Source organism: Asparagus officinalis, chromosome 3, assembly GCF_001876935.1.
Source record: "Asparagus officinalis chromosome 3, Aspof.V1, whole genome shotgun sequence".
NCBI classification, from domain to species: domain Eukaryota; kingdom Viridiplantae; phylum Streptophyta; class Magnoliopsida; order Asparagales; family Asparagaceae; genus Asparagus; species Asparagus officinalis.
Window position 1 is genome coordinate 5,037,239 of NC_033796.1, and position 26,180 is coordinate 5,063,418.

Consider the following 26,180-nt stretch of genomic DNA (forward strand, 5'->3'; position numbering starts at 1 on the left):
ATATTCTATCTTCCTAGTTTTTCCTATAACCTTTTATCTGTTAGTAAGATTACTAAATTACTAAACTGTATTGTAACATTCTTCCCCACACATTGCGTCTTTCAGGACCTGATCATGAGGAAAACGATTGGGACGGGACATGAACAGAACGGCCATTATAAATTGGACTTGGACGCTAAATATTTAGCTTGTATCGGAAACTCATCAGCTTTACAGTACCACTGTCAGCGAGTACATCTCTCTCTCTGTTCTTAAGCTTCTAAATCTTCAGTTCAAATCTCTTTCCTCATTAGAGTGTGAGTTGTGTCAACTTGGCAAACACCATCGTGTGTCTTATCCTAATCGAGTCAATAAGAGGGCTGCAAAGCCATTTGATCTTTGCTCATTCTGATGTCTGGGGGCCATACCTAATAACTTCTAAATTGATATTCCGATACTTTGTCAGTTTTATGGATGATCACTCTCGTGTTACTTGGATTTAAACTCTTATTCTGAAATAGTCAATTAATTCAAGACTTCGATAAAAATTTTCCGATCTGATAATGTAAAGGAATATTTGGATGGCAACTTTACTAGTTTCCTTGAACAACATGGAATCCTTCATCAATCTTTTTGTGTTTACACTCCTCAGCAAAATAAAATTGCTAAACGAGAATAGACTGTAGGCATCAAAAAATGCTAATAGATATCCCAAGCATAGATAAGATCATTCAAAAATTCACAAGAAAGGATTTTATACTGTTTTGAAAAAATCAAAACAAGTATGAACTGTCTCGCCAGCGAGACAGTCTTTGCTGTCTCGCCAGCGAGACAGTGTTGAAATAGTCAAAACTACATTTGTAACTGCCCTACACGTGTCCATTAACTGCCAAGGGACGTGGGAAACATCATGGGCGAAAATCACGTGGATAACTGCCAAAATAACGGAGTTTGAAACGTGGAAGAACAGTTACAGCGAGAAACTGCCATTTTCCGAGACAGCATTTACTGTCTCGCTGAGCGAGACAGCAAATTTACTGTCTCGCGGGTCGAGACAGCAAACGCTGTCTCGCCCAGCGAGACAGTAAACACTGTCTCGCCGTACTGACTTCTTCGATTGTTAAGTTTTTGCAGTTACAGACCCTTGAGGGTATAAATACCCCCCTAGGGTCACTTCTGACGAGGATCGAGCATTTGTTAGAGCATTCCAGAGCAGAGAGAGCAGAGATTTGGATTCTTTTCTTGCAACGCCTTGAAATTAAGCTTTGACTTGATTTTAAGAAGAACGACTATCTTACTTCGATAAGATATCGTTTCAATTTCTACTTCGATAACGAGGTTAGAATCATAAGCCCCCTCTTCACGATCTGTGAATCGGCGGTCCACGAACCAAAGCGTTCCCGGCACAGGCAAAGTCCCACGAAAACGAGAATTGATAGACGATTTTCGTGTTTGTTTCTCAAGAGTTGTAATTTTTGTTTTGTTGTGTAGAAAAAGTCTTATAAAAAGATTATTCTTTCGAATTTGTTGTAATCGAACAAAGTTATAATGAATTCCACAGCAGCGACTTTTGAACCAAACAAGCTGGCGACCACAGTGGGAGCCAGCGGTCTCGCTGCCGAGACCGCAGTGTCGCAACCGATCAAGATCATCATCAATGAAGAGATCGAATACGAATTCGATCAGGCGAAGTTTGAGGAGTATTTATCATCCTCATCCGCGAAATCTTCCTCGTCTCGCAAATATAGGAAGATTTCAAAAACTTTCAAGTCTGCAATTCCAACGGAGGCCGCAGACAAAGATTCTGGCTCGATCGTTGTTAAGGAATCTCCTTGCAACGTCCCTGCTCAAAACGACTCTACACCAGTTACGGAGTCGTTGATCAATAGCTCACCGGTGCTGACGAAAAGAGCTCGTCAGAGACAGCGTCAGCGCCGTGCTCGACAATTGGCTAAGGCCATGCAACAAACCGACGGGGTCCATTACTATGCGGACCTAGAGTCGAGGAAACAGAAAGCGGTTCAATTGCCCCAACGGCAAAATAATTGTATTTCTGCAAAACTTACGACGGAGGAGTGGACTCTCGTCAAAAGGGCCCGTTCAACCCTCAAGGAACGGATACAAAGGCGTAAGGCGAAGGCTGCCCAAACTCGCGCTCTTCGTCAACAAGCGCAAGGAACCAAGAAAGAGACAGTGTCTGAAAAGTCACCGAAGAATCGTAAAGTCTGGATGCCAAAGACGCCGCAAGCATCTGTTCCGGGCCCATCTACTGCGTCGTCGGTGAAACCCTGGGTTAGCCCAGATTTGTCTAAGTTTAAAGTGACAATGGCAGATCGCCTCGGTCCTTCGGTTGACGATCGAGGCAAAGCCCCAGTTAAACAACCATCAGATGCTGCAAATAAACCCATAGTGGTTTCATATGCAGGGGGTCGTAAACACCCACCTGTCAGAACCTCACAAGTCCAGAACGAGAGAATACCAATTCACTCTCGTTTAGGACCTATGAAAACTCCACTCCCGCAAGGGGGTGGATTCTTTCAGTTTGAACTTGTAATCGATAAACGGTGTAACAGGTTTGAAAATAATGGAAAAGGCAACTTTTGACACAAACAAACTGGCGACCACAGTGGGAGCCGACAGCTTTTCTGCCAAAGCTGTAGTGTCGCAACCGAAGATCATCATCCCGATCAACGAGGAGGTCGAGTACGAGTTCGACCAAGCAAAATATGAAGAGTACTTATCCTCCTCTTCCCGATCATCCTCCCCTCGTAGGAATAGGAGAAACTCCACGAGAAAAGGTCGAGGACACTTGGATTTGAAGGTTCAAAACCAAGGACCTCATCCTGCAGCGGCTCAAGACACTCCTTGCAAAGCTGAAGCTGCTACCGAAAACGAGCCGACCTTATCCAAGAGGACGCGTCAAAGACGGCGTCAACGCCTTGCACGCCAATTGGCCAAAGCCTCCGAGCCAGTTGATGGAATCCGCTATGAAGCAGATCTGAAGTCTAGAAGGCGCCAACCGCCACGGCAGCAAGCTGGCGACTGGTCCAAATCAACGACGAATGAATGGGTCCCCGTTAAGAGGACACGTTCAACTCTTGAAGAACGAATCAAGAAGCGCCATACTTTACTTACGCACGCAAGAATTCTGGTGCAAGAGGCCAAGAAACTACAAACAAATGGTGCAGACGATAAACTGACGAAACCACGTTAAATCTGGAGGCCAAAATCCAAAACAAGGCCCGAAAAAACCAACTCACTGGCTGCTGGCTCGGCCAGGGTGGCTCCGCCAAGGCCGAGCCACCAAGCGCTGGCTCGGCCAAGGCCGAGCCACCTTTTGCTGGCCCGCGTCACCGCCAAGCCGGTTCACCTCCGTTTGCAGAAATTTCGCCTCCCGCGACCAGTTTCGAGTCTCCGACAGCTCCTGTTTCTGTTCCGGCGACTTCCTCACCTTCTGTAGAACCCCACGGCAGCGTGGACTTGTCCCGATTTAAAATGAACATTACGGATCGTCTCGGTCCTTTGCATAAAGATGAACCCCGTATAGTTCGTCAGACTGGGGGTCGTACGTGATTCTCCAGTAAGTCAAAGACCCCTCTTACGGAGAAAGTACCAGTAACCACTCGCCTTGGACTGCGGGTAGAAGTCCAAGAGCCTGTTGAGTCCTCACGCGCACGAAGGTGTGTTTTTAAACGAGCGACTCTTGAAAATAACGACAAGGCATTATATCCTCAAAGAGAGCCTTATTCGTCAGAAGACGACGATATTAGAATGGGAGGATTATGCCAACACAAGATAGGTTGCTCCGATAATCATATCGATGAGTTATACTATCAGACTGGGGGTATGAATAGATCTCGGAAGAGAAATACCCGGAAAATGGATTCTCGTTGTCCATGTACTAAACTTATTAAGGCGGTACTGTCAGAATGTAACTGTTCCAAGACTGCCTCGCAAAGGATTTCGGTGTTTGAAAGACTTTCTATAGAAACGGTGAGACACAAATCAAGACGTTTCCGTAAAAGAAAGCCGGCCGTTCAAGAACGTGAATTCTCAGAATTCACGATTAACATGGCAGAAAAAGGAAAATCCACGCGACGCTTCAGTCCTGAACCTTTTCCGCAAATATCCCAACGATTGACTCGGCTGCGAACCGGGGCTATTAGGCCTAGAGATTACAACAGAATTCAAAGAGGATAGTCCTCAGACGATGAGGCGTCGGATGCTAACTCTGCGATCGCTTCGGATGCCACTGTGTCCAGTACGGGACAGACTCGAGAGTCATTCATGATCATCACTGAACAGATGGCTCAACTTCTTCAAGAAGCTTTGGCAAAGCAGAAAGAGGATTTTAAAGTCGAAATGGAGATGGCTGTGCAACGTGTTAAAGATTTACATGCCCAACAACTCCAGCAATTGACAAATCAGCGTGGTGAATCTAGTCGTCGTCCGACTACTAATCAGATAGATAGCGACTCAGAAGTAGAGAAAAATATTAATATCGAGGTTCCACCTGAGAATAAAACTACCGAAGGTATCCTTAACGCTGGGGGTGGCACCAATATCCATCCTCAAAATCGCCAGAAGAGAGAGGTAGGCGAAGACCTTAAGATGAAAGACTTGGAAAGCAAAATCAATACTTTGATGTCTGCTCAAGATGTAAAAAAGACTGGCATTCCATGTCCCTACCCGAGAGAATGAGACTCCATTCCATACCCACCGAAGTTCAATTTGATTAACTTCACGCCGTTCGATGGGAGGGGTTCCCCTACCCAACACTTGATTTATTTTAAGTCCCACCTGGGGATCATTTCGGGCAATGAGCCTCTGATGGTACGATCGTTCGTAGGAACCCTTCGTGCAGCTGCCTTTGATTGGTACCGTCGGCTTAAACCAGGAAGTATCAATACATGGGATGATATGGAAAGCATGTTTCTTGCTAATTTCTTCGACGATGACACCGAAGTATCGATCGGAACACTCTTTGAAGAGAAGCAGAAAGACGGAGAGCTCGTTGAGAACTTTGTTAAGCGCTTCCGGAACAAGGCAATGAACTGCCGAGATCCGGTCACGGAGGAATTCATCCTTCAAACATGCCACAACAACCTTTCCTTAGACGTACTAGAAGCTATGGGCACTGCACCATCCAAGACATGGAAAGAGTTAAAGGTGCGAGGAGAGCAGGCTGAACGCTTCCTCAAAAGGAAGAAGGCCTAGAGGAGCCAACCGACGACTAATCCTCCGAACTCAAACTTCGCCTCCCGTGGTAAAGGGAAGGCCCCTGCATCTGCGGTTGATGCTAATCAGACGTCACAACAGCAACCCCGAAGACAGCAGAAGGCTTCGGGTTCAAGACTCCAAAAAGAGTATTCCTTCAAGGACGAAGACGTTCCAGCCATCTTCGAATCCCTCCTTGAAAACAACAAGATCAAGCTACCACCTGTCGTAAATCAGGAGGAAGCTGACAACACTGCAGATCCGAAATACTGTGTGTACCACAGGAGGATTCTTCATCCTACCAAGGATTGCTTCGCTCTTAAAAATAGCATCCAAATCTTGGTTGAAGCTGGCGTCATAACGCTGGGATAAGCCAAATGAGAATGGCAACACTCCGACAAGTATAAGAGTATAAACTGCTCGCTGGGATAAGCCAAATGAGAATGGCAACACTCCGACAAGTATAAGAGTATAAACTGCTCCTTCTGACACTCCGACAAGTATAAGAGTATAAACTGCTCCTTCTGACACTCCGAAGAGTATACGAGTATAAACTGCTCCTCGATACTCCAATAGGTATATGAATCTAAACTATTTCCTTTCTTCCACGGGAAGTTCCTGAAGAGTGTCATGCGTGGTATTCTTAAGGATAACCCGATCATGCAGCTGATACAATGATAAACCTAGTTTCGCAAGAAAAGCTGGGGGTGGATGATTTATGTAATGGGAAGTTCCCAGAAGAATGCTACATATAGCTTTCTTAGGGATAACCCTATCATTATAAAAAATGTGATAAACACTAAACCCCCACTGTGATTTCCAAACATTCTTTTGCTGAGACGTGATTTGATCACCTCGTTGGATCAATCTTCCCTCACAAAATTCTCATTGGTGTTTGACGACTCACAATATTTCATCACAAAAATCCCTCACCGATCAGACTAATTGACGGTGGGATCACCAAAATTCTTTTCGGTTTAACTCATTCAAACTTTCGCTATGTTCGTGCACTCAACACTTTCATGGTTAGAGTCCGGATATAATGCTTGGAATTTTGATCTGTCAATCTTCGATGAATTGTCAAACCCCTTCGTGTTAAGTCCTTATCACTTGATACTAAGAACCTCTACCGAGTGATTTGTACAAGTCAACACTCTCACTGTGATTTGTACTCCCACTCTCACTGTCCATTTGGTCAAACCTTCCTACAGTTAGGACCATCATCAAAATCCCCTCTTGATTCCTTCAATGAACGAGAGGTCCACAAATCGAGTGATCAAACCTATAAAAGTTAGGGTCATCTCATATTCCCACTGTTTACCCGGTCAAACCTTCTTACAGTTAGGACCACAACCAAAATCCCCTCTCGATTCCTTCAACGAACGAGAGATCCGTTTTCAGATTGAGCGATCAAAACTTTCTACAGTCAGGATCGTCTCAAACCTCTCACTTGGTCAAACCTTCCTACAGTTAGGGCCAAAACCAAAATCCCTTCTCGATTCCTCCAATGAACGAGAGGTCCACTTTCAAATCGAGTGATCAAACCTTCTTACAGTTAGGGTCACCTCAAACTCCCGCTTGGTCAAACCTTCCTAACAGTAAGGATCAAAACCACAATTCACTCTCGATAAATAAGAAATTTACCTTTAGTTCGGTAATCAAACCTTCCGACAGTTAGGATTATCCGAATTTTTCGATTCTCGGAGTGGAGATCCCACTCCTAGTTTTACCTTTCTGGATTCTGGGGGTGGAGATCCCACCTCGAGTCTCCTTTCCAACTGAAGATAGAATATAAAATTCTTCCTCTTCAGTACTGGGAGATAGGATATAAAATTCTTCCTCTCCCATTTCAGGTTTGTCTTTGCCCTAAGAGAAGACACCATCCTTCAACTCCAAAAGCCGGTTTAGTCATTCACCGATTAAAAAAGACACCAGAATCCAGTCTGGGGTATTTTATCCCGAAGCCTGAGCAGGGATAAGTCAGCGCCTGACACGTGTTGCCTGGTAGTCTATTCCCGTAAGAAAGACAAAGTCTACGTATTCAATATCGTAGCACTAAGAGAGTTAACTCTATTCCCGTAAGAAAGACAAAGTCTACGTATTCAATATCGTAGCACTAAGAGAGTTAACTCTCTTAGCACGACGTCACATGCGGAACAGACCTAAACAATCCGCATGCAAGCCCGATTCAAACGGTAATCGGTAAAGGCACATCAAATCCGTTAAAGGCTGAGGGTTGCCAAAAACCTTAAAGTCTACGCCTAACACGCATCGCCGTTTAGTCTTTTCACGTTGTTTTCGTCAAAAGTTGCTCTCGTTGTGGAATTCATTATATCTTCGATCGATTACAATAAATTCAAAAAAAAAGATAGCCTTTTTATAAGACTCCTTTTACACAACAAAAATGAAAATTACAACTCTTTAGAAACAAACGCAGGATCGTTGTTTGGATCGCTGCTTGCGTGGGATCTTTGCCTGTGCCGGGAGCGCTTTGACTCGTGGACCACCAAATCACAGATTCTGATTGAATCGTGAGGGGTTTAATGATTCTTTCTTCGTTTATCAAAGTGAGAATTTGAAACGATATCTTATCAAAGTAAGATAGTCGTTCTTCTTGAAATCAAGTCAAAGCTCAATTTCAAGGGATTGCCGGAAGCTCAAGAACTCTGCTCTGTCTGCTCTGAAGTGCTCAAAATGATCCGCCTCCTTCAAAAATGGCCTTCGGGGGGTATTTATAGCCCCTATGAACAGTTGGCGAAAAACAGGCTCGCGAGACAGCATTTGCTGTCTCGGCTGTCGAGACAGTGTTTGCTGTCTCGGCGGGCGAGACAGTGTTTGCTGTCTCCTCGGCCCGCGAGACAGTAAACGCTGTCTCGGAAACAGTAATCGTCAGACAGTTTTCGTTTTAACTGCCTTTCCACGTTTCAAACTCCGTTATTTTGGCAGTTATCCACGTGATTCTCGCCCACGACGTTTCCCACGTTCTTGAACAGTTAGTGACCACGTGTAGGGCAGTTACAAAGGCGGTTTTGACCATTTCAACACTGTCTCGCTGGCGAGACAGCAAATACTGTCTCGCTGGCGAGACAGCAAACACTGTCTCGCTGCGAGACAGCAAACACTGTCTCGCTGGCGAGACAGTAAACACTGTCCCGCTGGCGAGACAGTTCATATCTGTCATTTTGAGTAATTTCTTCTATGTTCGGATATCTATTGGCATTTTTTGACGCCTACAGATACCCCCTTCAAAGTATTCCAGACTCATTCTTTTATAAAGGAGCATGGGATACTTTGGATAAGATAGATTTTGCTTACGACCCCTTCAATGCTTGGTTGAGTATATCATATAGAAGAATCTGTAAAATGACTTCGACTCTTGATCTCTTCATCCATTAGTCTATTCAGTTCTTTGTAGAATAGCTAATACTTCTCCGGCACTACGTTTATCGCTCGACCGTTGTTGAGATCTTGAGTTGAAGTTGGTATTTCCAGATTGATGCTCGTTTGTCTCTCGAAAGTTCGTCAGGTTATCCTTAAGAATATTCAGATTAATATTCTCCAGAAACTTCCTGTTGAGGGTAGGAATACAGTTTAGACTCGTGTACCCATTGGAGTAATATGGTCTTTTTTTTTGTTGGTAGAGATAAACCCGATGATGGAGAGGAAGAATTTTATATTCTATCTCCTGGTGCAAAAAAAACTCAAAGTTGGATCTCCACTTAAAGAATCTGGATTGGTTTGAATAATTCTGACTGTCATAGGGTTTGATTATTCAATTCAAAAGTAGACCTCTCGTTCATGAAATGAATCGAAAGGGGATTTTGGTTAAGGTTTGACCAAGTGAACGTTTTGAGGCGATCCTGACTGTTTAAAGGTTTGATCATTCGATTTGTGGACCTCTCGTTCATGGAAGGAATCGAGAGGGGATTTTGGCTTTGGTCCTAACTGTTTAAAGGTTTGACCAAGAGAGAATTTTGTGAGGGAAGACTGATCCAACGAAGTGATCGAATCTCACCTCAGCAAAAGAGTATTCGGAAATCACCGTGGGGATGTAGTGTTTATCACTTTATTTGTAATGATCGGGTTATCCCTAAGAAAATTACATATAACATTCTTCCGAGAACTTCCCGTTTACATGAACCATCTACCCCCAGCTTTTCTTATGAAACTGGGTTTATCATTACATTTGGCTGCATGATTGGGTTATCCTTAAGAGTACTACGCATGGCGCTCTCCAGGAACTTCCTGTGAAAGAAAGGAAATAGTTTAAACTCATATACCTATTGGAGTATTAAGGAACAGTTTATACTCGTATACTTTTCGGAGTGAGATGGAGAAGCAGTTTATACTCGTATACTCATCGGAGTCAAGGAAGACAGTTTATACTCGTGTATCCAATGGAGTATGGTCGTCTTTAATCGGCTTGTTTTGCCGTTATGACGCCGATGTCAATTGGGGCTAGGATTTTGTTTTTGAGTCCAAAGCAAATCTCAGTGGGATGAAGAACCCTTCTGTGGTACACACAGTAGTTTGGATCTGTAATCCTCTTAGCTCCCTCCTGATCTTTAATAGGTGATAGCTTAATTTTATCATTGGCGAGGAGGTATTCCAATATGGCTGGAGCTTCATCATCTTCGAAAGAATACTCCTTTTGGAACCTCGGATCGAGATTTGCGTGCACAGGAATTGTGGATGTCGTCGGTTGACCTCTCTCAACTTTCTTTCTTTTAAGAAAGTGTTCAGCTTGTTCACAGCGTATTTTTAAATCTTTCCAAGTTTTGGATGATACGACCCCCAGGGCTTCCAGGACATCGATAGAGAGATTATTGTGACATGTTTGCAGGATGAACTCCTCTGTAACAGGATCTCTGCAATTCATTGCCTTGTTACGGAAGCGCTTGACAAAATTGTCGACTGACTCTCCGTCCTTCTGCTTCTCATCCAGAAGAGTCCCGATTGACACTTCAGTGTCATCATCGAAGAAATTGCTGAGGAACAAACTTTCCATGTCATCCCAGCAATTGATGCTCCCTGGCTTGAGACGTCGGTACCAATCGAAGGCGGGCCCACGAAAGGTGCCAACGAATGACCGGACCATTAAAGCCTCATTTCCAGAGATCATGCACAAATGAGACTTGAAATAAATCAAGTGCTGAGTAGGCGCGCTCTTCCCGTCAAACGGTGTGAAGTTAATCAGATTGAATTTTGACGGGTACGGTATTGAATCTCATTCTCTTGGATAGGGACATGGAATACCCGTCTTTTTCACTTCTTGAGCCGTCATCAAAGCGTTGATTTTGTTTTCAAGCTCTTGCATTTTCTTGTCCTCATCTTCATCTCTCTCTGAGTGATGTCGAGCAGGAATAGTTGGGCCACCCCCAGTGTTACTAAGCGGTGCAATTGAACCACCCCCAATGTTGTTATTGGGAGGATCTGTTGAACCACCCCCAGTGTTATTGTCATTGGGAGGTGTATCAGCCATAATGACTTCATCCACCTCTGGATCACTGTCATCTATAACGGATTCAGCTCGCTGACTGGACTCAGGAGGTTAAGGTTGTTGAGTTAGCAACTCTCTCATTTGTTGAATAGCTAACTTCATCTCTGTCTTTATCTCAGCTCTGATTTCTTCACGTTGCTTCGCTAGAGCTTCTTTAAGCATTTGAGCAAATTGATCAGAGGTGATCGTGAGTACTTCTCTGGTTTGTCCCGTGCTAGACATTGTATCATCTGAAGCGATTGCAGAATAAGTGTCCGAAAATTCATCCTCCGATGACATTCCTTCTTGCATTCTTTTGTAATCTCTGCGTCTGATGGCTCCTAATTGGAGTCGAGACATCCTTTGAGCAATTCTTGGATTGACTTTTCCTCCAGGGGAAAAGTCGGGATTTGAGTCACTTGAATGCCGCTTAGACTTTCTTTTATCAGCCACGTTGATGGTGACTTCAGGGAATTCATCATCTTGGGCAGCTGATTTTCTTTTGCGGAAATGTCTCGGTCTCAGCTTAGGCTTCGACAATACAGAGACTCTTCGTGGAATGGCTTCTCGTTTGAAACAATCACATTCTGATAGCATTGCTCTAATGAGTCGCGCACAGGGACAATGAGAGCTCATTTCCCGGACAGTTCTCTTTCGAGTTTTGTTCATACCCCCAGCTTGATAGTATAATTCATCGGTATGATTGCCGGAAAATCTTATTGTCTGTTGGTATGACCCCTCAGGTATAACGATGTCTTTTGACAAACATGTTTTCTTCTGAGGATGTAAAACTTTGTTGGCATTCTCAAGACAATTTATTGTTGCCTTTGAGCGATCCAAGGTTATGTCGGAAGTCGCACGTTTAGAACCACTCCCTTGCGGGCGTGGAGTCTTAACAGGCTCCGAATGCTGATTTTTCACAACTTCAGACTTTGGAATCCAAACTTGGCAGAGTTTCGGTGGTTCTTTGGCCACCGTTTCTTTCTTCCTTTCTCGTCTTTGTTGTAAGAGAGCACGGGCATGAGTAGCGTTTGCACGACGTTTTTGTATGCGTTCTTTGAGGGTCGAACGAGCCCTTTTGACAATAGTCCATTCCTCCGTCGTGAATTTAGCAGAGGCATGAGTGATTGGTCGTTGAGACAACTGAACCACTCGATGCCTCCTCGACTCTAAGTCCGCATGATAACGAACTCCGTCGGTTTGTTCCAACGCCTTAGCTATTTGGCGAGCGCGGCGCTGACGTTGTCTCTGACGAGCCCTTTTCGTCAGTGCCAGTGGGCTTTGATTCGATGACTTTTTAACTAGATAAGAGTAATTGTGAGCAGAGGTGTTGCGAGTAAAATCCTCAGCAACAATCAGGCGAGAGTCTTCATTCTGTGCCTTCTTTGGCATATAAGTCTTCTTCAATGGTGAGATCCCCTTGTACTTGCGAGACAATAAATATCTTGAAGAGGACGATGAGAGATATTCCTCAAACTTGGTTTGGACGAATTCATATTCTTTGCCTGTGCCGGGAGCGCTTTGACTCGTGGACCACCAAATCACAGATTCTGATTGAATCGTGAGGGGTTTAATGATTCTTCTTTCGTTTATCGAAGTGAGAATTTGAAACGATATCTTATCAAAGTAAGATAGTCGTTCTTCTTAAGATCAAGTCAAAGATCGAATCTCAAGGGATTGCCGGAAGCTCAGGAACTCTGCTCTCTCTGCTCCAAAGTGCTCAAGAATGATTAGCCCCCTCAAAAATCGACCTCAGGGGGTATTTATAGCCCCTATGAACAGTTGGCGAAAAACAGGCTGCGCGAGACCAGCATTTGCCTGTCTCGGCTGTCGAGACAGTGTTTGCTGTCTCGGCGGCAGAGACAGTGTTTGCTGTCTCGGCCCGCGAGACAGTAAACGCTGTCTCGGAAACAGTAAACCAGCGTCCAGCAGTTTTTGTTTATAACCTGCCTTCCCACGTTTCAAACTCCGTTATTTTGGCAGTTATCCACGTGATTCTCGCCCACGACGTTTCCCACAGTTCTTGAACAGTTAGTGCCACGTGTAGGCAGTTACAAAAGGCGTTTTAACCACATCAACACTGTCTCGCTGGCGAGACAGTAAAATACTGTCTCGCTGGCGAGAACAGCAAACACTGGCCATCGCGGCGAGACAGCAAACACTGTCTCGCTGCGAGACAGCAAACACTGTCTCGCATGGTGAGACAGTAAAGACTGTCTCGCTGCGAGACAGTAAAGACTGTCTCGCTGCGAGACAGTAAACTCTGTCTCGCTGGCGAGACAGTAAACACTGTCCCGCTGGCGAGACAGTTCATATCTGTCATTTTGAGTAATTTCTTCTATGTTCGGATATCTATTGGCATTTTTTGACGCCTACACACGTGAGAAAGACGGAGTCTACGTATTCAATATCGTAGCACTAAGAGAGTTAACTCTCTTAGCACAACGTTACATGCGGAACGGATTTAAACAATCCGCATGCTAGCCCAACTCAAACGGTAGTCGGTAAAGGCTCATCAAACCTGTTGATGGCTGAGGGTTTGCCAAAAATCCTATATATGCGAAAGTCACTGACGCACCAGCCCCATTAGTTGGTCTCGTGACTTAGACATCCAACAAATTCGGGATAAGATTCACACGTGCAGATGAATCAGCTTTAATAGTTGGTCCTGCAGCCCAATGTTTGGGACCGCCACGCTCCAATGCCTTAAGAGCTTAAACTGTGGAGACTCCAGCAAACGTACGAGTATAAACCGTGTCAATCGCCGATCAACTCGTTACAACTAAAATCAACGCCGGACAACGCGTTACAGTAAAGGTCGATGCCGGTCAACGCATCAGTAATTTCGTCAAAATAAGGCAAAAGATGATTCCAAAAAGTTCAATTACAATCAGAATTCCCGACGAAGATGATCAGTACCAAGTCAACTCAATGACACAAGCTAAGTTCAGAAACTTAAACACCAACTTTAATTCAAGATTTCGACAACGGTCAGACGATAAACGCAACGCCGGAAAAACTTCATCTATTCGACAAAACACTGGATAGACCAAAGGCTGAAGAAGTTAAGAATTGAAGCAGTTTACAGGTCCTTTCACACCGACTGAAGGTTGGGACTATCACATCCAAAGCATTCCAGACTCCTCTATAAAAGAATGAGTCTGAAATACTTTGGAGGGAGTATCTGTAGGCGTCGAAAAATGCCTATAGGTATCCACACACAGCTCGAGACGGAGAGAAGATGACGAACATCGTTATCCGAATTATCTGACGCCGACCAACGCATGAAACAAAATGGCCAACGCTAGGTGGCCCGCGTGCTCACCGGCCACCACCAAGTGGCCAACACGTTCACCATTCACCTCCAACTTAACGAAATTTATGATGCAAGTCGGTGAAGCGTACGAGTCAACGTAACACACGAAATGGCAAAAGACAACGCAGCTAGGAGTTGTGTTTCACCCAAAAGGGGCGAAACACCATGTGTGACTCGCACATATCATGTGTGGCTCGGCTATTGGAAGTTGTAGGTCTTTTCGTCAGCTTTCTAACGCATCTTGAATCACCTCATTCCGAGATCGGACAAGAGAGTTAGAACCAAAACACCTGAGGTAGTACGAACTGGCTCGCATGGCTGCGAGCCACCAAATGGTGACTCGCACCCATGCGAGTCACCAAATGGTGGCTCGCACAAAGAAGTGATATTTCGGCCATGTTATGATTTGATTCTGAAGAAACTCAAAACACAAAAGTTATAGGTCTTTTCATCAGCTTTCCAACGCATCTTGAATCACCTCCTTCCGAGATCAGACGAGAGAGTTAGAGCCAAAATACCTGAGGTAGTACGAACTGGCTCGCAAGGCTGCGAGTCACCAAATGGTGGCTCGCGCGCATGCGAGCCACCACGACAATTTTGGCCTCCCAAAACCTCCCAAACACGGATTTTGATGTTTTTAAGGATTCTTTCATCCCAGGACCTCCCCAACTATTCTGAAGCTATCCTTAAGTGTGTTTGGGTGGTTATCAACTATAGATGACGTTAAAATATTTGATCTTATCAGGCCTAGGGTCTTCTTTCAAGAGGATCTGAGATTGAGAAGGCGAGGTGCTGTCAAATTATCCAGTTAACCACGAATTTCAGAGGAGAATCATCAGAGCTTGGCGAACACTTTTATAAAGAAAGCCCCTTCGAAAGGTTTGTGATTCTTTTCCCTTCTTTCCTCCGGATTAAACTTGGTTTTAATCTCGAGAAAAGCCACAATCTCTCTTGGTCGTGATTGTCGCTTCCGCAATTATTTTCTTCGTGAAACAAGAGCGTAATTATACTGTCGATCGGGTTTGATCTGCGGTGGTCCACGGACTAACGCATCCCCAGCACAGGCAAAGATCTCAAGCAAAGCAGCAGGAGATAAACTACTGCTGCGTTTTGTTTGATAAAGTTGTAATCTTTATTTTTTGTTGTAAGAAGATCTTATAAAAAGATCAACTCTTCTTTCAGTTTGAACTTGTAATCGATAAACGGTGTAACAGGTTCGAAAGCAATGGAAAATGCACCCCCCCCCCACCCCCCGAAACTTTAGAGTGCCACACAAAACCCACTTGAACTTTCAACTTTTGTCTAATGGAACCCTTACATGAAATTGGTAAATAGCTAAAACTTCCTTGAGAGGAAAAAAAAACCTCAATTGCGGGAGGTGTACGTTGCTGGTAAATGGCAAATGACTAAATTGTGGTTTTTAGTGTTGGGAATTTAACGCCGAAATCCCTAATGCAACAGAAACGCAGAATAGAAAAAATACACCAAGTTTTAACGAGGTTCGGCAACTGCCTACGTCCTCGGGAACCACACAGTAAATTTCTTATTAATCAAACAAGAAATTACAATTCAAGAGCAGATCTCAAACTGAGATCTCTCAATACAAACACTGTAGCTACAGTGTTAATAATCAAAGGGAATAATCCCTTTTAATTCTCTCTTGAGAATAAAGAATATTCCACAATAAATCCCCTCTTTAATTCTCTCTCTTCTTAAATCCTTTTCTTAATCTCCCCTCAAAACGCGGTTGAGAGCTGGAGATTGGAACTAAAATCGCTGCTGCGATTTCAAGGCTGGAGATGATGAAGAAAAAACGCTGCTGCGTTTTTGTCCGCCGCCAGAGAAAGATCGGGGGGAACAAAGCAAACCCTAGGGCATCGAGGGGGGGCTGCTTTTATAGGCGAACACGACAGGCTGGCGACAGCCTGTCACCAGCCAACAAACGCCGAGGTAAAAGGGGTTCGAACGCAAAGCTAAGAGGGGGAGGTTCGAACGCAGAGCTCAAGCGGGTGGGTTCGAACGCAGAGCTCGGGGGAGGCGCTCGCACGCGGGGTCGCCTGGGCTTCGAGCTTCGTCGGAGCTCGTCGGAGCTCCTCCGCCGTCGGAGGTTTGGTTTCCACCCCCAAATCTAACAATCTCCCACTTGGAGACCAAACCGACGTCAACAGGCTATCTCATCAAGCTCCTCTCCTGTGTGGCTCCGCCCTCATCATCTATGCGTGAAGGCCAACTGAAGTTGCGCACAACTCCAGTTTCTGAATAGTCACCGTCTTTGTTAACATGTCTGTTGGATTCTTACTTCCTGGAATCTTTTCCAGTTTTAACACGTCATCTTCCAACATGGATCTGATGAAGTGGTACCGAAGCGCAATATGCTTCGTTCTAGAATGAAATGCTGAATTCTTCGCCAAGTGTATCGCACTCTGGCTATCACTGTGCAGAACATTCTTCTCCTGTTTGAATCCCAGCTCTGTCAACAAACCCTGAAGCATATCATCTCTTTGCTGGCTTCAGTCACTGCAATATACTCAGCTTCTGTAGTGGATAGGGTAACGATCTTCTGTACTTGTGACATCCAACTAACAGCTGTAGTTCCGATGGTGAACACATATCCAGTTGTACTTCTTCGGTGATCGACTTCACCGCCGAAGTCTGCATCTACGTATCCTTGCACTTCCACTTCTCCCTTACCAAAGTGCAAACACTTCTGTGTGGTGCCTCGTAGATATCTCAGAATCCACTTGACCGTTTCCCAATGAGCTAGCTTTTCCTGGATTCGACATAAACCGGCTGACCACTCCCACTGCATGGCCAATGTCTGGTCTTGTACAGACTATTGCGTACATCAAGCTTCCGATGGCTGAGGCGTAAGGGACCTTAGTCATACTCTCTTTCTCTTCGTCCGTCTGAGGAGACTGATCCTTCGATAGGCGAAAATGGCTTGCCAATGGTGTGCTCACTGGCTTGGCGTCACCCATGTTGAATCTCTGCAAAACACGGTTGATGTACTCCATCTGAGATAACTGCAAGAGACCTCTCTTCTTATCTCTCGTGATTTGCATTCCAAGGATCCTCTTCGCTGGACCCAAGTCCTTCATGTCAAACTCCTTTGACAGCTGCTGCTTCAAACTCCTGATATCCTCCATATCTGCTCCTGCAACCAATATATCATCAACATACAGCAGTAGGATGATATAACTGGATTGATATCTTTTGAAGTAGCAACAGTGGTCGGCGTTGCACTTCTGGAAACCTTCCTTGTGCATGAAGTCGTCAAACTTCTTGTACCACTGCCTTGGGGCTTGTTTCAGGCCATACAAGCTCTTCTTGAGTCTGCACACCAGGTTCTTCTTCTTTTCTTCTGAGAAACCTTCTGGCTGGTGCATGTATATCTCCTCTTCTAGATCTCCGTGAAGAAACGCCGTCTTCACGTCTAACTGCTCGAGATGAAGATCTTCAATTGCTACAATACTCATCACGGTCCTGATAGTATTTAGCTTCACCACGGGAGCGAAAATATCGGTGTAGTCAATTCATTTCTTCTGCTGGAAACCTTTGACAACCAGTCGGGCTTTATATCTTCTGGAACCATCCTGCTCCTCTTTTACCCGGTACACCCATTTGTTGTGGAGGGCCTTCTTACCCGTGGGCAACTCAGCTAGTTCCCACGTCTGATTTGAGATGAGGGACTTCATCTCATCTTTTATAGCAAGCTCCCACTTGCTCGCATCTCCTCCCTGACAAGCTTCATCATAGCTTTCAGGCTCCGCACCGTCTGTCAGCAACAGATAGTTCATATATCTCTTGTTGGGTACAGGAGGACGAGAAGATCTTCTTAATATTGGAGCTGGTGCGTCGAGCTCCTGCGCACCATCTTGTCCAACAGGTTCTTCTGGCTGAGGACCTTCTGCATTGGGTTCTTCCAAGAGGTTACTCGGGACATCATCTGCATCTACAAATATTGACTCGCTCTCTGAGTCATCTGTCTTGTGCATGTCCTTGTACATCACCTTCTCGTTGAATATCACATCTCTGCTCCTGATCACTTTCTTGTTTTCGTTGTCCCAAATGTGGTAGCCGAACTCATCTTCACCATAGCCGATGAAAGTGCATTTCTTTGACTTGGGATCAAGCTTATTCCTGCCTTGATCACTAATATGCACGTAAGCTACACAACCGAAAACTTTAAGATGTGAGAGTTTTACCTCCTTTCTGCACCATACCTCCTCTGGTATTCTGTGCTCCAATGGAACCGATGGACCTCGGTTGATCAAGTAAGCTGCTGTGTTGACCACTTCTGCCCAGAACTACTTCGGTAGGCCTGACTGCACCCGAATGCTTCTGGCTCTCTCTGTCAACGTTCGGTTCATCCGTTCAGCTACACCATTTTGCTGAGGCGTGTCGGGCACGATTCTCTCCATTCTGATCTCGTGCTCATAGCAGAACTTCTTGAATCATGTGTCTTCATACTCACCGCCATTGTCGGTCCTGAGCTTCTTTATTCTCAGACCGGTCTTATTCTCGACCATAGCTTTCCATCTCTTGAAAGCTTCAAATACTTCTGACTTATGCTTCAGAAAGTAGACTCACACTTTCCGAGAGTGATCATCGATAAAAGTCACGAAGTAGTGTTTTCCACCAATAGACGCGGTGGTTATTGGTCCCCACACATCTGAGTGAACAAGCTCTAGCTTCTCTTTCTTGGGGGTTCTGCCACTTGTCTGAAAGCTGGCTCTCTTCTGTTTTCCAAGTATGCATTCTTCACACATATCCATCTCCACTGACTGTAGTCATGGGAGTTTTCCCTTTGTGTGCATGATTTTCATCCCCTTCTCACTCATATGACCGAGTCTCTGGTGCCACAGCTTTGAAGTCTCATTGCCTGCTGCAACTGAGATCAAACAACGTGCACCTGCTATCATATATAGGGTATCAGTCTTCTTGCCTCGGGCAATCGTCATTACGCCCTTTGAGATCTTCCAATCATCTCCATGGAAGGTCGTGATGTATCTTTCGTCAGCCAACTGGCCTACGGATATTAAGTTCTTTCTCAGGTCGGGAATATGTCTGACGTCCTTCAGCTCCCATACTGACCCATTCAACTTAATTTTTACTACACCTTTGCCTACAATAGCACACGGTTGATCATCACCAAGATATACGTATCCAAGATTTTCGGGAACATACTTCTCGAAGAATTCTCTCTGAGAAGTAGCATGGAACGACGCTCCTGAATCTAACACCCAAGATTCCTCCTTACTCTCCAAAGAGCATATCAATGCGTCGTCTCCTCCTGAGGTGGAGGTGACATTCACCTCTGCCTTCGCCTCCTTCTCCTTCTGTGCACTCTTGCACTGATTTTTGTAATGTCCGGTCTTTCCACAATTCCAACACTCGATAGCCTTCGAGCTGTTATTTGGATTCCTTGATTTGGACCTCCTGTCCTTTGATCTACCTCTGTAGTTTGATTTGCCTCGTCCGTTCCCTCTGGTTGAATTTCTACCTCTTGACTCTGTATGCAATACTGAAGAGGTTGTACCTTCACCCGACTCTCTTCGTCGAATCTCCTCACTGAGAACCAAATCACGAACGTCGTCGAACTTCAACTTGTTGTTTCCTGACGAGCTACTCACTGCCGTGACTGTAGCGTTCCAACTCTCTGGTAGGGAAGACAAAAGTATCAACGCCCGAACTTCCCCATCAAACTCAATTTCAACTGAACTCAATTGGGTTATGACCGTGTTGAGTTCATTGAGGTGTTGTGCTACTAACGCGCCTTCCGCCATTCTCAGATTGAATAACCGCCGCATCAAATGAACTTTATTTACGGCTGATGGCTTCTCATACATATTTGAGAGAGCTGCCATAAGACCCGCCGTGGTCTTCTCCTTCGCTATGTTGAACGCAACATTACGAGTCAACGTCAATCTGATAACTCCGAGAGCTTGTCTATCTAGAAGGTTCCACTCATCTGTCTTCATAGAATCTGGCTTCTTCCCCGATAGTGGTTGATACAGATTTTTCTGATACAGATAATCCTCTATCTGTATTTTCCAGAATCCGAAATCTGTTCCATCAAACTTCTCAAGTCTTATTTTTCCTTCATCTGCGGTCATGGCTCCCACTTGAATCTGACTTTCTCTAGATCGTTTCACGCTCTGATACTAGTTATTGGGAATTTAACGCCGAAATCCCTAATGCAACAGAAACGTAGAATAGAAAAAGTACACCAAGTTTTAACGAGGTTCGGCAACTGCCTACGTCCTCGGGAGCCACACAGTAAATTTCTTATTAATCAAACAAGAAATTACAATTCAAGAGCAGATCTCAAACTGAGATCTCTCAATACAAACACTGTAGCTACAGTGTTAATAATCAAAGGGAATAATCCCTTTCAATTCTCTCTTGAGAATAAAGAATATTCCACAATAAATCCCCTCTTTAATTCTCTCTTCTTAAATCCTTTTCTTAATCTCCCATCAAAACGCGGTTGAGAGCTGGAGATTGGAACTAAAATCGCTGCTGCGATTTCAAGGCTGGAGATGATGAAGAAAAAACGCTGCTGTGTTTTTGTCCGCCGCCAGAGAAAGATCGGGGGAAAAAAAGCAAACCCTAGGGCATCGAGGGGGGCCCCCCCCCCCCCAGCCACGCGAGCGCACAAGCCCGACGCGGGGGTCGGAGCGCCAAAACGCGAGGGTCGGAGTGCCAAAAAAACGCCGAGGTCAGGGGGGGCGCTCGCACGCAGAGCTCGAGCTCGCCTGCGACTATGCCTGCAGCTTTGCCTGCGCCATCCCTCGAGCTCGCCGGAGCTCCTCGCCGGAACCGTGGTTTGATCTACACCCCATTCCAACATTTAGCTCTCAAAGAAATTTTAGATGTTTCCTAGAGTTCATATGGGGTTTCGTGCAATAAAAAGAAAAGTTCATGGGCTTATGTGCGAGACTCCCCAAAGTTTAGGGGCTTTGTGAAATCAATCCTTTTTTGTGATATTTTTAAACAAAGCCCCCAAACATAGTGATATTGTAAGATCTACCCAAAAAAAAAAGGGGGAGGCAGAGGGCAAACCTAAGCTTTGAATCAGTTGAAAGGCGAAGGGAAGGGTACGGGGAATGATTCTATGGTGGAGTTCCATGGGCTTGGACCTTGCATCGATGATGGACTGACCAAACTCCTTCACATCCCCTAACAGAAATTTGTACGGACGGCCCATTAGGCCTTGACTCCTCATCATCTTCTCCATCATTTTGGGCCTCCACCACAAACTGTAAGCCCCTCTTAGAATCAAGCAGGAGAGCAACAGCGAGGAGATCATGCTTGTAACCAAGTAGAGATCGACCATTTCTTCTCCCCCTTTTTTTTTGCTCAAGAGCGCGTGTTAATTTGAGAGTGAGAGAGAGGTTTAAGTGCAAATGGTGACCAAAAGGGTTCCCCTTATTTTTATTTTTAATAAAATGATTTTTCCATGCGCGTGCCTTGCAACGTGGGGGGTTTAGGCAATTAAATATTCAATATTATTATTTGCAAGGGTGAGGTCCGCAGAGCAGGTTGTGTTATAATAAGGGGGTGTTTGTTCCAAGTCCTATAATTTTAGGATATGGATTTTATCATGGGATATCGGGTTTTAAATTCATAAGTATTTTGTCATGGGTTAGGATTTCTAACATGTTTTCTGTTTTATTAATATTTTGGGATTTGGAATACTACAATTTGTAATATTTTGTTTGTTTCAAGCTCAAATTGTAGCAATACCAAATGCCAAATTTTTTTAATATGACGAATATGCTATCTTGGTGAGGTTACCACCCACAAAAAAACAAATTTAAGATATGTCAAATCCTCTCTAATTGAGAGGTAAGTACACTCAATTATGAGATTTGTCAAAATCCTCTCCAATTGAGAGGATTTGACAAATTCTAAAAATTGGGCACTTTTGGGATTTAATATTCTAAAAATTTTCTTAAAACAAACACCATATGTGGAATCCCAAAATACAAAAAAACAAACACCATCATCTATTGTTTGGATTTTTATGATTTGGACCATATAATAGTTTGAACATACGCCGCCTCAGCAATACACCAACCAACGCCTTGGAGGGACACGTCAAAAATGATTGGCAGCAGTTAGTGTGTCCCTTTGCCATGACGAGTAGTGTGTCACCGACATATTCAAGCAATCGGTTATGATTTGCGCTTGTTGATGGTTTGGGCTATGGCGATCTGGATGTGTGCCAATTCACCAACACACCAGCCCGATTTACTCAAATACATAAACTCTTACAGACATATCTGTAAGAGCGTCCCACCGAGGCACGGAGTTGACTTAACAATCTGAGAACTCGGATTCATCTCAATTTGATACAAGAACCACAGTTAAAACAAGTTCTTCACACACAAAAACATTGAGAATGTCAAACGAAAATCAACCCCTCACAATTGGTGTAAGAGAAGTGGAGCACTGTGCTGCGGTTGCAGTGTAATAAAACTGAGAGGAGAGTGCACATAGGAGGGTGAAAGTTCAAAGAAGAAATGCTGAGGTATATCATCACCAGGGTAATCTTTGCTTCAATCAGTGCAAAATTTCGTCCAATGCAAGTTTTTGGTCCCCATCCAAAAGGGATAAAAGAGAACTGCTTGCTTGTTGCCTTGAGCACTCCATCTGAGAATCTTTCAGGTTTGAATTCTTCGGGATCAACACCACCTGGAAATGAGAAACCCCCGACTGTTGTTTCATTGAAGAGATGTCGATGCTGAGCAGGTATTGGCGGATATAATCTTAGAGCTTCACGTAATATCATATTTACCTGCATCAACAATTTATATGAGGAAATCAAGAAGAATAGCACATCGTTATCTATATAAACTACGTAGTCTAGTCAAAAGAACATCAATAGTTACGACTCTTAATGAGGGAAAAAGGAAAAAAAAGGAGGCTGATTAGGGGATAGATCCCCTTAGTATCGTCGTTTTGAATTTACTATTCCGCTAGTTTTATTTTTACAGATAGACCCTGAATGAATTTTTTTTACTCTTTTACCCTCAGAGGAAGAGAAAAATCCTTAAGAGTAGTAAAGTAAAAAATTTCTCTCTGGGGGTCTATTCGCAGTTAACCCAAAAAAATATAGGACAAACTATCAAACTAGATGTCCTAAGTTGGCCAATTCTTTCATAATTAATTTTTTGAAATGTAGAAATAGTTACTCACGGTCTTAAGTTGGCCAATTCTTTCATAATTGGGCATTTCCCTCCCACAAATCTCCTGCACTTCTTCTCTTGCTCGGGTTTGCCGAGTTGGGTGCATTGACAAGAGCACTATTGTCCAAGCGAGCAGCACAGAAGCAGTCTGATGGCCAGCAAAATAAAATAGTTTGCCTTCCTCAATCACCTCATCCATTGCTAGGCGTTTCACGTTTCTTTGTGCTTGTTTGGTCGGGCTTAGCATCAAGCCTAATAAGCCCTTGCAATTGCATTTCCCCGGTTTCATCGCTTGTTCATTCTTCTGAATCAAATCTTTGAGCATAATTTTGATCTCTTTGTTGACCTGATATCTTCTCAGGTTATTTTTCGTTGGTATGAACCTAAGTCCCGCAATTAGTACGTCTTAAGGGTTTGGAAACAAAAGTTGATACACAAGTTGCTTTTTGTTCATAAATTTCACTAGTAACTAACCAAGCATTGATGTATTGTGCTTAATGGGTGTGAGATAATTTACCTGAATCCTGGGAAATGTGGAAGCTTATGTGCCAGCTTCACGAGTTCAAGCTGCTGTGCCTGTAGCTCAAAAATTCGTTTATCTCAAATTCAACGAAGCCACTAGGCAAAACCATATTCGTCCACCTCTCGATCATATGACTGCAGCTTGTGCAAAATGATGGCATCATCTCCTGAAGTTAGGATGCAATTATTAGTACAAAGGTTAATTGCATTTGGAAACTTCTGATGTCCAGAACAAGTTATCTCCCTTTTATTTGTACGTGTACCATATGGGGTTTTTCTTCAATGCACCTATGAGAGAATACATTACAAGTTCTCTCCGAAACAAACTGAAATATCAGGAGACCTATCTGCAATACATTAAATGTTATATGACACCCATGTCACATGAATAGATAGCGAAGAGGTAACTCTTTTGGACATCATAATACACAGGGGTGTAAATGCAATTAACCTATGATAAACCCCAATTTTATCTTATACTTCAGCGCTGTGAAAAGGCAGAGTTTGTGTTACATTGATCTAAGATTACCGATACTTGAATTATGAAATACCTAAAGTCTTCCAAAAAAAACATATGTGCGCATATAACTTGATCTCTATCAAGTCTAAGCAAGTCAAGCTATATACCATAACTTAATTAAACAATAATGCAAAAGGCTTGGGCTTTGTTTGTCAAATTATATGAACTAGCTTGAAATGATATTACAAAGTTGACCGTGGTGTTATGCATCAAGTTTATCAATAAAATACAATGGCAACCCACAAAAATATTTACTTCATGGGTCCTAAAAAACTTACTTCATTACTGTGCGCGCGCGCACGTGTGTTTGATTATGTGCTCCATAATCCCAAACGCTCGTCTACAAAACTGATTGGATCCAGTATTTTCATTCGTCGAAAACAAACATATACCATAAAACAATCAGATATCTATAGTATTCACAACCACCACCATCAAGACGTTGGTTTCTCCAATCATGAGTGTTTTAAAGCAAGTTCTTTAAACATTGATAGTTAGTTAGAAATAAATCCAGCGAAAACTTTAGATTTCGCCAAGTCATCATTATTTTAAAGATTTTTAAGGTGACAGTCCCTTAAATCTTCAATAAATTGCTTATTAGTCCCTCATATCCTATCGGGTCTTCCAAAATGGTCGCTCTGGTTAACTCCTTTTAGATTTGAGGGGAATATTCCCCTCAACTTTAGCGGCTTGAGAGAGAGTTTTTGCTTCACGCCTCTTTTTAAGTTTTCCAACATATTTGGTAGCGGGTTATCCACCAATACCCGGATCCAGAACATCCGAACCGCCCAAACCCATTTGCGGGCGTCTCAATGGACGTCATACCCTCTCTAAAATGTATATAGCCTTAAAAAAACGATGGGTATATGCATGGTAATAGGAAGTGTTGGGCTGAGAAGTTAACCCCAACCATGGGTTGAAAGTTTAACTGTACTAACAGAAGTACCAATTTGTAAGACTCTTGGGATTTGAAGGACTAATGAACAGTTTTAATGGTTTGACGGATTAATTCAGAATTATTGATGATATGAGCCATGAGGGGTTAATATCTAAAACATCCCTCTAATCAAAATACGTGAGAGAGAGAGTACCGAAGCTCTGAATCAGTTGAGAGGCAATGGGCAGAGCGCGGGGAGCGATCCCATTGTGTAGATCCATGGGCTTGGACCTTGCCCCAAACTCCTTCGAATCTCCGAACAGAAACTTGCATGGACGGCCCATTAGGCCTTGATTCCTCAACTACTTCTCTATCATCTTGGGCCTCCGCCAAAACTTGTACGCTCCTCTCGCAATCAAGTGAAAGAGCAGGTGCCTCTACCTTAGTTCTTCTTTCCTTCTTACCAAAAATTATATATAACGGTTTTTCTATAGAGTGCTCATGAGCACTCTATAAGAGAGGAGAGAGATGAAAAGAAATGAATAGCTCATGGGCTCTCCCTGATTTGCATTATTTTCTGTGTATAATTCATTTCTCTCTATATCTCTCATCTCTTATAGAGTACCCATGGACACTCTATAGAAAAACCCCTATATATAATTAGCATCAGTGCACTAACCTATGCATTAATGCAATCGCTTATCACAACTATGTTAATAAAAATATAGTGATTAAATATACGTAAATTGGGACTTACTTTATATTTGAGGGGCCTACTTTAAATTATGAAGTTCTGAAGGACTTACTCTCCTTTAAGATGAAAATAATCCTGTAAGCACTTCTAGTAAAATCTGAGAATCAAAGGTAAAAGCCAAAAGCGAAGCATCCCGAAAAAAAAAAAGCAAAAAAAAGTTAGGTCATCAAATCCCCTTTTTTCTTTCCTCCATCTTTTCTCTCCTCTGAATCTGATCACGGAACCCCTCTTTCCTCGAGTCCCGTCACCGCCCCAACCTCAAAACCCTAAATGTGCGCCTGCGTTAGCTTCACCGTCCACCTCGACCGGTGCTATCACCGCT

The 26,180-nt window shown here is 43.7% G+C and overlaps 1 protein-coding gene and 1 pseudogene across 1 annotated transcript in view; both read right to left on the reverse strand.

The window, feature by feature from the left end:
- LOC109832736 (cytochrome P450 72A15-like) overlaps nucleotides 1–21,407 on the reverse strand; it is a 27,527-nt gene extending 6,120 nt beyond the window's left edge. Inside the window, exon 1 of the mRNA XM_020400144.1 lies at nucleotides 21,057–21,407. Within this exon, the coding sequence (XP_020255733.1) occupies nucleotides 21,057–21,330 (274 nt within the window). The 5' untranslated portion in view covers nucleotides 21,331–21,407. The remainder of the gene's footprint in view (nucleotides 1–21,056) is intronic.
- Nucleotides 22,295–26,174, reverse strand: LOC109834527 (annotated as a pseudogene).